The following is a 16,200-nucleotide window of genomic DNA, read 5'->3' as shown; positions in this document are numbered from 1 at the left end:
ATAAATAATTACCTGATTTTATTCACATCAATATGAATTGTTGCCATAATTTAGCAATGTATTGTGAGTTGTTCCCCAGTTCCCCTTTACCCGTGTCCTGTATACTGATGTATCTTGGATTTTTATTTTATTTATGTATTTGTTTGTTTCTGTTTTTAGATATACCAATTATTTCAAGATCACTATTGTGGCATTATCGATATTTTTGTCAAAATATCCTATAATACAGTCTGATGAATGTTACAAACCCCATTCATCAACTTTCTTTTGTTCCCCGTTTCATCTTGTTTTTTAAAAACAACCTTTTTACAGGCATCAATTTTAAAATGATTTTAAGTGGAAATAATTGTATTCTGATTTTATTTTGATAGCGTACAATGTGTCACAGGTATCAAACTCATGGCCCAGGGTCCAGATCCGGCCCACCGCTTCATTTTTATGCGGCATGCAAAAGCAAATTATGTTAAAAAAAATACCCAAATTGCGGATTGAATTCTCTTTTAATAGTTATCAATGTGTTGTCTATATGTAATAAAATGAGGAAAAGGCACTTAGAGGGAAACCATAACTATGTGGTGCTGCTCAGTGATTGAGAGCTGCTAGCTGCTAGCTAAGCAACATCCGGGTACTCTTCTGATGAAGATGGGCGAGGCGGGACGATCAAGAGGATGCGTCCGGTGAGAGAGACGCTGTGGGGGGGGGGGACTCGACTCGCCAGTCCTCTCGGTACGTAGCAGCGGCTGGAACGGAGTTACGGACCGAGCGAGAGGAACGCCGCGTATGGCGAGAATTCAACGCCACAACAACAACAGATAAATATAAAAAACACGAGGATGAGACGTTGCCTCTCTGCTTGAAGGACACTTTAAAAAAAAAAAAAAACAACGCCATTTCGTTCATTTTCGCCTGGCCTTTTTTTTTTACGCTTTAAACAATGGCGAACGACTCTCCGGCCAAAAGCCTGGTGGATATCGACCTGGCATCCCTGCGGGTGAGTACGTTGAGCGGAAACGCGTCAATTAACTTGAAATACAATAAAGAAACGATGTTTATTGACGAGGTTGGAGCTCCCCTCCTCTTCTTTGTCTAATCCCCGCCGCCGTTATTTGCTTGTGTGAGGCCAAGTCCGAACGGGCGCCTCCGGCCTAGCCATTAAACGCACCCTTTGCTCAATTGCCGTCAGTTAACTCAATCACCGGGTGCGCTTGTTTCGTCACACAGGACCCTGCTGGGATTTTCGAGCTGGTGGAAGTAGTTGGAAATGGCACCTACGGACAAGTCTACAAGGTTGGTGTGAATACTGTACTAATGTGTGGATGTGCCCCCCCTCTCCACGCCCCAGTTAGCTATAGCGCACACGGCATCCATTTGCACTGATTTAAGAGATTCCGTCCTCTTGACAGGCTTCCTGTCGCCATTTGCATGGGCGGTGTTTGCGCATTTGCGATGCAACTGTGCCCCTGAACGCCTCATTGCTCCGTGCTGGACTGAGGCCCGGCCCGTTGTCGATACGACCTATGGATATTACTAGGGATGCTAGGTATCGTTTTTTGGACCGATACCGACCTTAATTCTAGATATTGGCCATCACGCGGACTGCTGATACCACTTACAGATACAGAAAGTAATAAAATCTGACAGAGTAAGTCCGGTGGTGCTGTACTGCAGTCGTTTGAGGTGTTGAGGAATCTTCATGTGTTCGAAATAAGGTACTAGTGGTATTGGTGCTCAGTATTGAAGAGTACTCAAAAGTGAATACTTTGTTTTCGCCCCACAAAGATGTATGAAACATCCATGGTTATCATGATGCAGTGTTGATACGATGACGTAGGGTACACCCTTTGTGCCCCCGTCATTGTTTTTAAAGCTAATATGTTTGATATTAGAGCAGTACTGTAATTTATTTGGACGACACCCTGCCACAAGTAAAGCTCAAAATATTTAAAATTTGCCGATAGATGCCATAAGATGGGGGCAAAACTATACTTTTTTTCCTCAGTAAAGCTCCTCAGTTAAAATCAACATAGTTCCTTGACACTAAGATGCAACAAGGTAGCGGCAAAGCGCTATTTTTCTCTAAATGAATTTTCTCATACATACAGTAGTCCATTGACGGCTTGTAGCCAGCCCTACCATTGTCTAATTAAGCTCCTCAACTCACTTCAATTCAAGATATTGCCTCTGCACCCAGATACCACAAGAGCACAGAGAGGCCAGAGATGCAAAAACTGCTACCTTTTGAATTTGCATATCCCGAATCCAGATTTTGTGGGCGTTCACTCTAAAAGTGTTATTGGGAAGTAGTTGTTGTACCAGTGGTGGTGGTGGCCGTAGTACTAGTAATCTTTTTGGCAGTAGTACCATAATTTCCGGCCTACAGAGCGCACCAAATTATAAGCATCACCCAGTACATTTGTAAAGAAAATACTATTTGTTATATACATAAGCCGCAAGTGCCCACATTGAAACACGAGATATTTACAAAGAAAGACGGTACACAGAAAGAATTTTCATAGTTTTAATACCTTAGCTTAGTTTAAGATAGCAACAACACGGTGGCACAAACAGGGCTGGTTAAACAAAAAAAACTGGTGCGGCAACAACACAGTAGCATCACAGCACCACACCACTATCAGAGCCAGTTAAAAAAAATATATACTTAAATCATTGAGACGCGGCAGTAACACAGAAGAAACACGCTAGTGCAGCGCTGACAGGGCCGGTTAAAAAAAACAACATACTGGCAAAAGTCACTTACTCTGCACACATATTCCACCAATCTCTCGCTTACCTTTTCTGCTCGAGTGCCCCCTTGCGGCCGTTAGAAAAAAATGCAGAAATTAGCCGCAGTGTTGAAAGTGTGTGAAAAAAGTCGCGGCTTATAGGCCGGAAATTATGGTAATTGTGGTGATGGTGATCGTATTAGTAGTCGGAGTGGTGGTAGTAGTTATAGTTGTAGTGGTACTCATGCTGGGAGTGGTAGTAGTTAATGTATCAATGGCTGAGGAATTGAACTGGCACTGGTAGTAGTAATACTAGTGTCAATTGTTGTAGATTCTGATTGTAGTTACTTTGTTTTGCTCGTGTTCAAGTTAAATCAAGCATGTGATGTGATTACTTATTGCAGAATCTAGTACTATGAGGTCATCGTCAAACTTTCATCATGATTAACGCCAGTTGTGACGCCGTGAAGCTTGGAGACAATCATCGTTATTTTTGTGTAGTTTTTAAGTACTCACTACATGGTTATTACTGTGTATCATGTTTTCCCGTGTGTTGTAGTCATGACATTTTTAACGCCTAAGTAAGTTTAATGTCGTACAGTTAGTTAAGCCACAATTTCCACCGATGGTCGCAACACTGTCAAGACCAAAGAATAACGCCAAGAATAGTTCATTTGTATTAATATACCAAGTTCCCTTTTTCAGATATGATGATATTGCAATCTATTTGTTTATTTTTACGTGATGTATCGGTGATTTTTAATTTTTGTATTGTCATCAAAGTGTTAAATCTTGTGTAATACTTTGGGCCAGTCCTTCCTTGGTTTCCTCGTACTCAATTTACACAAATATTGCCATATGTCTTGGATTTTCTTTTTATTTTTTTTACTTTGTTTAGCTTTTTAGTTACGTTACTATTTTGATGTATCGTCAGCATTTTCCCCTCATCTCGCAATATTATACTTGGTACCATTTTAATGTGTAATGTAGCATAGTGAGTTTTCTCTTTTCTCCTTTTTTGTTATGTTGATATTGCAATTTAGTTTATTTTTTCCCAGTAAAAAAAGCAGCCAATGGTCATTTCTTTGATGGAATAAACTTAAGTATTGTCACTTTTTTTATATTTTTCAATTACTTTAATAATTGTGATTTACTGAATGTTTTAACCCCTTGAGTATATTAAAGATAATTCTTGTATTGTTCCCACTGCGAGGGAGTGAGACTGCAGCTGATTGTAACGTTGTTATAACAACCATGTAGTTCAATCCCTTTTTCATTGACATTGATGCTATCATCACAATGTTTTGGATAATTATTTTCCCCCCACAAAAATGGAATATTACCCTTGCCAAAGTATAGTGATATTGTATCATAAGTTACACCTTTATGCATTAAGATGTTTGTGATAAGATGGGGGAAAAAACGCACAAAGCTGGAATGTTTTTAGTTCAGCTCCTCCTGATTCCATGAATCACACAACAATTACCCCCCCCCCCCTTTTTTTTTTTCCTTGGCTCTTCACATTCGTCTGACCCAGAAAAGGCCTGAACGTGACTGGATCGGAAAAATAAATATGAGAGGAAGCAAAAGTGGGAATTATAAAAGAAAGTAACACGTCATCTTGGTCGTAATAACACAGGCCTCAAAGATGAGGTCTCACTCTGTTTAAGGCCAGAAAACCGTGGGGTAGTTTTTAGTGCCCACCCGCAGAGGAACTCATTGAACCTTCTTCATGACATTTATCATACACTAAACGGAAAAAGTACATTTTTATTACACGCTCGTGAGGAACTAGCGAAACCGAGGAAGTTGTTGAACGGGTGTTGGAATCATTGATATCGCAATTTATAGGCGATGGTGGTTTTTTTTTCCCACCTACTATTTCAGTTATGGCATCTTATCTGTATCGTTAAAATATTTACACCACTAGTCACAACACTGCCAAGATCTGAGACGACTGTCAAGACTTTAACACACCAAGCCTTTTTTTTTTTTAGAAATTTCCTGCTCTCTTTTGTTTATAATAGGATGCATCAATTTTTTTTCACCTTTTCGCCCGATATTGCACTTCGACAGGACAACACCGCATAGTCTCACAATAAGTTTTTCGTGTTTGATACTGCCTCTTTAGCACGGCGATGCTGCAGACATTGCGGTTATTCAAAGTGGACCGCCGATGCTGTTTGGTCTGACCTTTTCTCTGCACAGGAAGTGAAGTTATGGCCGCAGCAACGAGCTAGATGCCGGAACCTTTTTGTGCGCTTATCTTCTGTGACCTTTCTACGGCGTAGCAGCATATAGGAAGTGGACCTTAGTGGAGAAACCGCTGTGCCGCTAATGTTGTTTTTGACATCTGCGTGGATAAATATTAGCTTAGCCTACAGCTGTAGTGAACGCCTCTGTCGGTCTTTCCAAAACATTCCGAGAGGTCCGCTACATTGTTGCCCTTCAACCTCCCCCCTCCCATTTCCATGGCCAAAAGTATCAGTTAATTAACAGTTGATGCTCAAATCAAGTTACGATATTGTAATATTTTGCCAATATCCTGTCATTTATATAAACTGTATCATGACTACATTTCATACAGACTTTTTGAAATAATTATACCACTTAGATGTAGATGTACGTAGTTACTTCTCCGAGTAATTTATGACACGGTACCGTAATATTTTGCAAACCGTATATTATATATTAGGGTTGCCAAAGTTTGATAGTGGACTAATCACTGATTATTTTTGCGATTAATGGACAAATAGGATAATATTGTTGACCTCTGGCCGAGACTTCCAATGTCAAAATTTAGATTGCATTCTGCTTGGCGTCAGCCATATTCAAATTGAAGTTTATCACACTAGCGAGCAGCTGCTCATGAACAACCATCATTAGCTTCCATTTTGAAGTGCATAAAGCAGGGTTCACCAACGCAATGCCTGCGGGCGAATGGTAGCCCGCGAGGTATGTTCTAAAAATACCATAGGCCACGAATTATTACTATTATTTCTGTTTTAAATTCTGAATCTGACTTGCTTATGTGAATTAAAAATTTAAAATACCTGTAGTGTAATTTAATTCAATAAATTGAAACAAAAATATTTTATGTACGCGTAATGAACTGAGTGTGAAATTTGCCGCAAACAGGTCACGTCGCCCTTCATACGATCGGTGCTCACGAAGTAGCCCTCAGCCTCAAAAAAGGTTGCTGAGCCCTGGCATGAAGTATTTGGAAAAAATAATTACCATAAGATAATTTGTAACCTCTTTTTAAAAAATCCAGATATGACATTAAAAACAGTTTCTGACGTTCGTTTGATACATTACAATAAATTTTTGTTGAGTTAGTAGTGGCAGCTGTTTTTAACAAATTTTTGGGTGTGGAAGCAAACCTGATGTCAGTTTTTTCCCATCACGTCAAGTTTTGAACAAAGTGACAACAAAGCAGAACAAAGGAAATACGTAGTGGTGGAAGGAATAGTAAGATTAGAAAACTTAAAAAAATCAGCATAAAACGACACAATGGAACGCCCATGGTTACAGGGTTAAAACAGGGATGAGAATTTTCCGTCGATCGGCGGATTTCCGACTTTTTCATACGAAAATGACCATTCTCAAGATAAGCGCAAATCCGTTGAAAAAATTTTCGGGGGTTATCGTGCGCCCGCCTCTCGGTGGTGGCCTCCGAGCTGCAAGTTCAGCTTAGTGCTAGCACAAGCACGACTATCATAGGCTGTACAACAGAGTTATACAGGATAACGATCCAATCGTGTTAATGGTTAATCGAGTTTCACCATTGCCATGTACATGTGTTCTCGGTTCTCAGAAATCGCAGTGTAATTTGTTAGTTAGCCAAGTGATAGCGCGAACTGAGCGACGGTGTGTTCATAGTTTTACGATGGCGAAAGTGTTAGAAAAAAAGGATAAAGATTGAGTGAGGGCAATTGACAAGGATGCTGGAATCAAAAACTTTCAGACAGGCATGGTTTGAAAAAAGTGTAACCGTGCAGATAGGACCGAAAACGGTATCAACATGTCTAACCGAACACATACAAAAAGTGGAAATTCCCGGCAAAGTGCTGTGAACTCTGTGTTCCGATAGGAGCTCAACACCCCCCCCCCCATTCCCCCCCAATCAAAAGACATTTTCAGTGTTTTTCCAAAATGGTCATTCTCATCCCTGTTAAAAGAAAAGCCAGCACAAATCTTCTTAATTCTTAAATGGTTGCTTTGCGTTTGCAGATATTGATTGTACTGACCGATTGGCAGCTGTTCATATCTCTCACCGCACTGCCTCAATTTTGGCTGCATCAACAATTTGCCACATACCCGTAGATGAGTCCAATCGCAATCAGCTGGCAAATCTTACTACAGCTTCTTCTTCTTTTCCTTTCGGCTTGTCCCGTTAGGGGTCGCCACAGCGTGTCATCTTTTGCCATCTTAGCCTATCTCCTGCATCTTCCTCTCTAACCCCAACTGCCCTCATGTCTTCCCTCACCACATCCATAAACCTTCTCTTTGGTCTTCCTCTCGCTCTTTTGCCTGGGAGCTCCATCCTCAGCATCCTTCTACCAATATACTCACTCTCTCGCCTCTGAACATGTCCAAACCATCGAAGTCTGCTCTCTCGAATCTTGTCTCCAAAACATCCAGCTTTGGCTGTCCCTCTAATGAGCTCATTTCTAATCCTATCCAACCTGGTCACTCCGAGCGAGAACCTCAACATCTTCATTTCTGCCACCTCCAGTTCAGATTCCTGTTGTTTCTTCAGTGCCACTGTCTCTAATCCGTACATCATGGCCGGCCTCACCACTGTTTTGTAAACTTTGCCCTTCATCCTAGCAGACACTCTTCTGTCACATAACACACCAGACACCTTTCGCCAGCTGTTCCAACCTGCTTGGACCCGACCACAGTTCCTCTCTTGGTACTCTGTCATAGGCTTTCTCGAGATCCACAAAGACGCAATGTAGCTCGTTCTGACCTTCTCTGTACTTTTCCACGAGCATCCTCAAGGCAAATAATGCATCTGTGGTACTCTTTCTAGGCATGAAACCATACTGTTGCTCGCAGATACTTCCTTCTGTCCTGAGTCTAGCCTCCACTACTCTTTCCCATAACTTCATTGTGTGGCTCATCAACTTTATTCCTCTATAGTTCCCACAGCTCTGAACATCCCCTTTGTTCTTAAAAATGGGAACTAGAACACTTTTCCTCCATTCTTCAGGCATCTTTTCGCCCGCTAGTATTCTGTTGAATAAGTTGGTCAAAAACTCCACAGCCATCTCTCCAAATTGCTTCCATACCTCTACCGGTATGTCATCAGGACCAACTGCCTTTCCAGTTTTCATCCTTTGTAGTGCCTTTCTGACTTCCCCCTTAGTAATCATTTCCACTTCCTGGTCCTTCACTCTTGCCTCTTCAACTCTTCCTTCTCTCTCATTTTCTTCATTCATCAACTTCTCAAAGTATTCTTTCCATCTATTTAGTACACTACCGGCACCAGTCAACACATTTCCATCTCTATCCTTAATCACCCTGACCTGCTGCACATCCTTCCCATCTCTATCCCTCTGTCTGGCCAACCTGTAGAGATCCTTTTCTCCTTCTTTCGTGTCCAACCTGGTGTACATGTCTTCATATGCCTCTTGTTTAGCCTTTGCCACCTCTACCTTTGCCCTACGTCGCATCTCGATGTACTCCTTTCGCCTCTCCTCAGTCCTCTCAGTATCCCACTTCTTCTTCGCTAATCTCTTTCCTTGTATGACTCCCTGTATTTTGGGGTTCCACCACCAAGTCTCCTTCTCCCCTTTCCTACCAGATGACACACCAAGTACTCTCCTGCCTGTCTCTCTGATCACCTTGGCTGTCGTCGTCCAGTCTTCCGGGAGCTTCGGTTGTCCATCGAGAGCCTGTCTCACCTCTTTCCGGAAGGCTGCACAACATTCTTCCTTTTTCAGCTTCCACCACATGGTTCTCTGCTCTACCTTTTGTCTTCTTAATCTTCCTACCCACCACCAGAATCATCCTACATACTACCATCCTATGCTGTCGAGCTACACTCTCCCCTACCACTACTTTACAGTCAGTAACCTCCTTCAGATTACATCGTCTGCACAAAATATAATCTACCTGCGTGGTTCTACCTCCGCTCTTGTAGGTCACTATATGTTCCTCCCTTTTCTGGAAATAAGTGTTCACTACAGCCATCTCCATCCTTTTTGCAAAGTCCACCACCATCTGCCCTTCAAAGTTCCTTTCCTGGATGCCGTACTTACCCATCACTTCTTCATCGCCCCTGTTTCCTTTACCAATATGTCCATTACAATCTGCACCAATCACAACTCTCTCGCTGTCTGGGATGCTCAGAACTACTTCATCTAGTTCCTTCCAGAATTTCTCTTTCAACTCTAGGTCACATCCTACCTGTGGTGCATAGCCGCTAACCACATTATACATAACACCCTCAATTTCAAATTTTAGTCTCATCACTCGATCTGATACTCTTTTCACCTCCAAGACATTCTTAGCCAGCTCTTCCTTTAAAATAACCCCTACTCCATTTCTCTTCCCATCTACTCCGTGGTAGAATAATTTAAACCCTGCTCCCAAACTTCTAGCCTTACTACCTTTCCACCTGCTCTCTTGGATGCACAGAATATCAACCTTTCTCCTAATCATCATGTCAACCAACTCCTGTGCTTTTCCTGTCATAGTCCCAACATTCAAAGTCCCTACACTCAGTTGTAGGCTCTGTGCATTCCTCTTTTTCTTCTGACGCTGGATCCGGTTTCCTCCTCTTCTTTGTCTTCGACCCACAGTAGCTGAATTTCCACCGACGCCCTGCAGGTTAGCAGTGCCGGGGGCGGGCGTTGTTAACCCGGGCCACGACCGATCCGGTATGGGATTCTTTAGATGAACGCTCATATTTGTTTGGCACAGTTTTTACGCCGGATGCCCTTCCTGACGCAACCCTCTGCATTTATCCGGGCTTGGGACCGGCCTACAGATTGCACTGGTTTGTGCCCCCATAGGGCTGCATTAGCAAGTCTTACTACAGCTAATCAGTGGAATTATTCTTATCTCTAGGATAAGCTGGAGTGGATAAAAATCAAACAGTTTTTTTTTTTTTTTTTTTCAAATTGTTCCCCTGTGTTTTTAATAGAGAACCTTGAAACAACCACAGCTGCACACAAAGTGCTGTACATTCTAAAACATGTACAAACAATTCAACAGCACAGCGTAAAAGAATAGATTAAAAGGTTGGAGGCTTGGAGGTTCTTCCGAAGAGACGAAGCAGCAACGGAAAAAACTGTATCCCCTCCGAGCCTCTATTTAGTCCTCCAGGTTTGCTGACCTGAGCCAGTGGGCAGAAGTGTACATTTGAGTTGCTCAGAGAAGTAAGGTGGTGCAAGACCATTTAAAGATTTAAAAACAAATAAAAGAATGTTAAAATTGACTCTAAAATGCACAGGAAGCCAATAAAGGCAAGGTAGAATTGGAGTTAGATGCTCCCTCCTACGTGCTCCAGTTAGGAGGCGATCAGTAGCAATTTGAACCAACTGAAGGAGGAATGCCTTACTCCAAAATTCACTGCATTATGGTAATCCAATTGAGATATAATGAAGGCATGGATGACTGTTTCAAGTGCTGTAATGAAAAGAAAGACTTAATAGGCAAACATGGTGAAGCAGCATTTGGCTATTGTGCTGCACACAAATGAAATAAGTTGCCAACAAAAATGAGATCGGCCCCAACAACCTTTCAGAGGCAAGATTATTTTTTTTCTCCTTCAAATGTTCTATATTAATAGTGCATGCTTTGACAGTGACAAAAATGTAAACCTCATTAAAGACGGTTGACAAATGAGCAACTTCTGATTTATTTTCAACGGACTTGGATTTCCCGATTTAGTTTAACGTTACCTCTGATGTCTGATCTTAAATTTACAAAGAAAGACGGTACACAGAGAGTTTTCAAATTTTTAATACCTTAGCTTAGCTTAACATAACAACAACACTGTAGCACTAACCTTAAAAAAAAAAAAATACAACAACATACTGGTAAAAAAAAACGGCCACAGCAGCTACTCAGTAGCAACAGGGCAACACAGGACTAACAGGGCCGGTTAAAAAAAAAAACATGCTTAAATCACTGAGAAGCGGCAGTAACACAACAGCAACATGCTAGTGCGACACTGACAGGGCTGGTTAAAAAAAATAAAATAAAAAATACAGGTAAAAGTCACTTCCTCGGCACATATATTCCACTCTAACCGTGTCCGCTCGAGTGCCGCCTTGCAGCCGTTAAAAAATGCACAAATTAGCCGCATCACCGCATAAGCCGCAGGGTTGAAAGCATGTGGGGAAAAAAATCGTGGCTTATAGACCGGAAATTACGGTAAATCAATTGACAACTATTTTTATAATTGATTGTTGGAACCCTTGTTCGACATAAACTTGTCCAAATCCTCTAATTTCAGCCTCTCAAAAGTAAATATTTTCTTATATCTGTAGTCCTCCACGAGAACACAATGATTATCTTTGTGTTTAATCAAAAAAGATATTTGCAAACTCCTGCAGGGAGTTTGGGTGTTCTCTGCCCATGTCTGTATGGGTTTTCTCTGGGAAGTTTCAATTTTCCAATAAACATGCATGGCAAGTTGATTGAATACTCAAAATTGTCCAATGGGAATGTGAATCCATATGATTGATTCTTTATACTGTATGTTCCCTGCAACTGGCCGGTGACCAGTTTAGGGTGTACCCCGACTCTTGCCCAGAGTAAGCTGAGGTAGGTGCAACACTAGTGAGGATAGGCACTATGTAAAAGGAATGAATGGATGCTTTTACATTGATTTTAGCATCAGAGTTTCGAGCTGTATTTTTACAGTTGTGTGGCCTCTATCCCCATTTGGATTCGGAAAGGGTTTTTTTTGTATTGTTTTGTTCTTGTTGAGACATCTCAGTGAGTCATATCCTGTCTTAAACTGCAAGTAGGGTTGGTAAAAAATGGACTAACCCCCCGACCCCCAAGTACCACTCATCATGGCTTATTACAGACCCCCACCCACCCCAAAGGCCTCATGGCATGTCTAGTCTGACTCCTTAATGACAGTTGTTCAACTGTCTGAGCTGGGCTGTGTGTATTATGTGTTGTGTTACTGTACATGTGGCCATCTGCTGCCCGTTGATACGGGGAACTCTTTGTCCTGCATTGTTTTTTTTTTTTTTTTTTTTTAGTAGTTATGCTCATGCTACCAAGGCAATAGTTACAACTGTGCTCTGGCTAGGTAGACTTTTGATGGCTTTTAGTAAATTTGACTAGTAAAATCTAGTCTCCTAATGTTTTGAAGGTGCAATTTACAGTTTACCATTCTAGACTAACAATCCAGTGAGCAGATACATGCTAGTTATTAGCAGCTGAGGGCAGCCATGCCATTGATGTCCTTATGTTCGGGGATTGTTGTCACTGTGCTGTCTCACAATTCTAATGTGTAGTTTGACTGCTTACATTAGTGCGCTATTAACTTCATCTGAGGGGATAAATAGATAAATGATGGACGTGTTGATGAAGTCTACATATTCAAGGATTGTTGGCATTTTTTGCCCAATTTTAATGTGTTCTTTGAGTGCTTATGCTAGTCAGGCTAAATTTTATTGTGTAAGATGTGATAGTTAAAGCCAAAGTGTCATCCGTATAAACATACTAAAATAGATATTGAAATGAAAAATACACATAAGATTATTCACTTCAATGTCTATACGAAAAAATAAACATGAGCGGAGAGCGCGTTATCCATGCGCAAAGTTGCGGAAGTCTCGTTCGACATCCAAGTGGTCGCCATATTGGCTGCATCTACTGCCCGTGACGTCACCCCAGACATCCGCCATTGACAACACGCTGTGGCCCCTACGATGGGATACGCCCCTTCAGACACGGAATCTCTTTTTGAAGAAGAGAACATCTCACAACCGAGTAAAGTGTCTGGGGCAATATTACCCTATTGTTTAGAGCCATATTTAGATGATATGGGGATCAATTTTAACTAACAACAGACTCCCAGATAGTATGTATGAGCCAGCCCAGCCAAAGCCGTCCTCGTCCGTGAGGCACGGCTTCGGCGGCGGCTCGTCCGCCCACCTACTATGAGACACGGTAGCTCGGCGGACACGGCGCCGACGGGCACATTGACACATGTAGCACCTCTGACTTCTTTTGTTACGTTCTGAAAGGACTATGTCCTCCCCCCCAACTATTGTTTTTTTTAGTAGGTCTATACACACCTACCTGTCATTTGGAACCCACGAAGCTCTCGTCCTTTGCACCTGTGCAATCCATTTTTTTTTACGACGAACCAGGTCTCTTGGAAACTTAGGCTAATACTCAGAGCAGCTGACAGTTTGGCCTTGCCAGCCATCAGCTGAACTCCAGTCCTCAGAACTGTGAGGCATAATGAACAATGTCTGAAAACATGTACAGAATGTTGTAATTTTTCAATACTTTTTCAAATGGGTTTAGCAAAGGCTGAGCTGTACAGTACTGTATTTATTTGCAGAGTAGAGTAGTGGCGAGAGTGCAAGGAGGAACCATTCCCTGTCCCTTTCCTGTATTCCATTTGGGAACTTGGTAAAACCTCTATATTGAAAAAAAATGTTAATAGGAATACAGGTAATTTTTTTACGAGCAGTTTGCTGCTCACCCAAAATGGGTCCCCGACCCACTTTGGGATTCCGAACCACCAGTTTAGAATCAATGGGTTATAACACAAACACACATTCGTACACGTTTCTTATGGTTGCTATGGCAACATGCAATCCCACATTAGCATAGCAGCATGTAGCCCGTGTTCATTGCATAACCTGCGGCGTTATTTCCTTCAGCAATTGTTTTCATCCACTTTGACCGGGCTGATTCTGGTCTGTCACATGACCATTCCTTCTGCCCAGCTATTGGCCTCCGGCGCTTGGCCAGCCCCATGCAGCAGCTGACCGGGATGCAGGCATCCCATTGGAGCAGAGGCTGTGAGAGCGCAAGCCTTCCTCTTGTCACTGGGCAGACTCTGCCAGCTCCCCGCCAGGTCTGTGCTGTCATGCTGGAGAAGCTTCAGGCGGGAGTCGTTTGGTTGCCGCGGTGATGCGTCTCACTTGCTCACCCCCCCCCCCTTTTGGGGCAGATTACATCAATATGAGGACGCCCACGTTCTCATTCCACTTTCAAAATAATAAGCCTTTTTGTCATCTTTATTAATTATATTTAAATGTTATTGTGTTTAATGTGGCTGTTTTGGACATGTACCACATATTGCATAGAATGGCAGAGAAGCCATGCTAATGGCTAAACTATTGTGACTCAACGTTCCAAAACACGGAAATAAATGATTGGGTGATACAATACACTTGTCACATAGGTCTGGCTGGAACTGCATTACAGTGGAGAGTAACTGACTTTGAAGAATAACAGGCAAATCAATACATTACGACAGAGGAAATACTGCGATACTGTACTCGATCATGCTACACCGCCACACAGAACTGGAACCACAAACTGACAATGAATGAATACGTCTCTGCTACATTACTTGAGAACAAGGGGACATTTTAAAAATAAACGAGTATAACAAAGATTTATAATATAGGATATGGTTTACTTAGTTCCACAACGGGGACATTTGGATCCTTTCAGTAGCAATAGTGGATTCAAGAAATTCAAAAATACCATGCAAGACAAGACATTTCGGTTTTGCAGTAACAATAATAAATATTCATGCCACAATTTATTGATGATTACAGTTATAGAGTAAAGATTGTCTTTCTCCTGAACAGCATGGGTGCTTCTTTTTTATCCTATTACGTAATATGCTGCAGTAATTGTCCCGCAATAATGTTCCTGACATATTTTAAAAATTATAAAAATTCAGACAAATTGTTCTGGAAATAACTACTCATAGGTTTGCACCTCTGCAGTCAAATATTTGCCATTGTAATTGCTTTCAGTTTCGGTTTAAGGTTTTCGGCCTTGTGTTCCTCATTTTTGGTGTTACTACGACTTTTCATTTTGGTACTTCAATACTTTACATATGACGGCACGACTGGTTAGTGCGTCTGCCTCACAGTTCTGAGGACCAGGGTTGAAATCTGTGAAGTTTGTATTTTCTCCCCATGCCTACCTGGGTTTTCTCTGGCTAGTCCGGTTTCCTCCAACATCCCCAAAACATGCATGGTCGGTTGATTGAAGACTCAAAATTGCCTGCAGGTATGAATGTGAGTAAGTGGTTGTTTATATGTGCCCTGCGATTGGCTGGCAACCAGTTCATTTCGCCTGAAGATCGCTGGGATAGGCTCGTGCACTACACGTCCCTAGTGAGGATAAGGGGTATGAAAAATGGATGAATATTCAAGTGTTATATGAACTCCATTTAACAAACATGCAGCAAAATTACCACATACTGCAAGTAATATTTTTCCCCTATATTCAAGAGCAAAATATGACCGACCCCCTTTCACACAAAGATACTGCAAAATTGTTGCCCGTTTTATCTATCCATCTATTTTCTGATTATGATTTACTCATCTGTCCTTGGGCAAGACACAGAACCCTAATTTGTTCCCAGTGGGCCTGGCACCGCATTGCAAGGCAGAAGTTGCCCATTGGTGTATGAGTGTGTGTGTGTGAGTGGGTGAATTTGAGGCTCGGTAAAACTCTATGGGCACTGTAGTTATCTAGATAAAGCGCTACATAACTATTTGCAGCTTGGACCCAACTTTAACTTTTTAATTGTTAAGTCTTGCCATACAATATTCTTCTGCAATGATTTGGAGCCGATATATGAAGCACTCTACAAAATAAACAAGAGCTACTGTTCTGAAACATTATCAGTAAATGTCCTGGGAATTAAGCACAGCTCGAGATCTTTTTTATTTTTTTTTTAAATGTATATACTAATGTACCTCCAGTAGGTGGAAAATAGCTTTTCATGGATGTAATGCTTTAATTTTGATCATTTCTTAATATGTTTGTTTGCTTTTATTGTGGTCTGCAAGAAATCCCCACAGACTTTCATGGTCATGTTTGCTTTCATGCTTTCAACATTTAGCCTCCACCCCCCTCACTTGCTGTAGGTTAAATCATATCTATTTTTAGCATGCGGTAGAATTGTGGGTTAGTATGTTGCAGGGTGGGGGACGGAAGCCCATCATCGCCATAGAGGGCGCGCGAAAACAATGGACTCGATGTAAACGGGAAAGTACACACTGAAAGTAATATCCTGGAAAGTATGTGCATAAAAGGGACACAGGTATCAGAATTGTCCTTTTTAGAAATGTTGTTTTGGAGCCAACCAACCGTATATAGAGAAGAAAGTTGAGTCTAGTTTTATCTGGGTAAAAAGTTGCATTTCTTTCGGGGGGAAAAAGATGTATATTTTGTAGATTTTTTTTTTTTCAAGAATAAATATTTAAAGTAAAAAAAAAATTGTGAGTAGTGT

The 16,200-nt window shown here is 41.5% G+C and overlaps 1 protein-coding gene across 5 annotated transcripts in view; it reads left to right on the top strand.

Annotated features, from left to right (window-relative positions):
- Positions 1-620: 620 nt before the first annotated feature.
- Positions 621-16,200, top strand: part of map4k4 (mitogen-activated protein kinase kinase kinase kinase 4) — a 55,480-nt gene continuing 39,900 nt past the window's right edge. For 3 of the 5 annotated variants that reach the window (XM_061840906.1, XM_061840911.1, XM_061840909.1), the window contains exons 1-2: positions 622-991; positions 1,222-1,287. In XM_061840906.1, the coding sequence (XP_061696890.1) occupies positions 935-991; positions 1,222-1,287 (123 nt within the window). In that variant the 5' untranslated portion in view covers positions 622-934. Of the gene's footprint in view, positions 992-1,221; positions 1,288-16,200 lie in introns of all 5 variants that reach the window. The other 2 variants (XM_061840908.1, XM_061840907.1) reach the window with 1 other exon arrangement.

The sequence above is a fragment of the Syngnathoides biaculeatus genome, chromosome 14 (assembly GCF_019802595.1).
Source record: "Syngnathoides biaculeatus isolate LvHL_M chromosome 14, ASM1980259v1, whole genome shotgun sequence".
Classification (NCBI taxonomy): domain Eukaryota; kingdom Metazoa; phylum Chordata; class Actinopteri; order Syngnathiformes; family Syngnathidae; genus Syngnathoides; species Syngnathoides biaculeatus.
The sequence above is the reverse complement of the archived record's forward strand: the minus strand, read 5'-3'. Positions and strand labels throughout refer to the sequence as shown.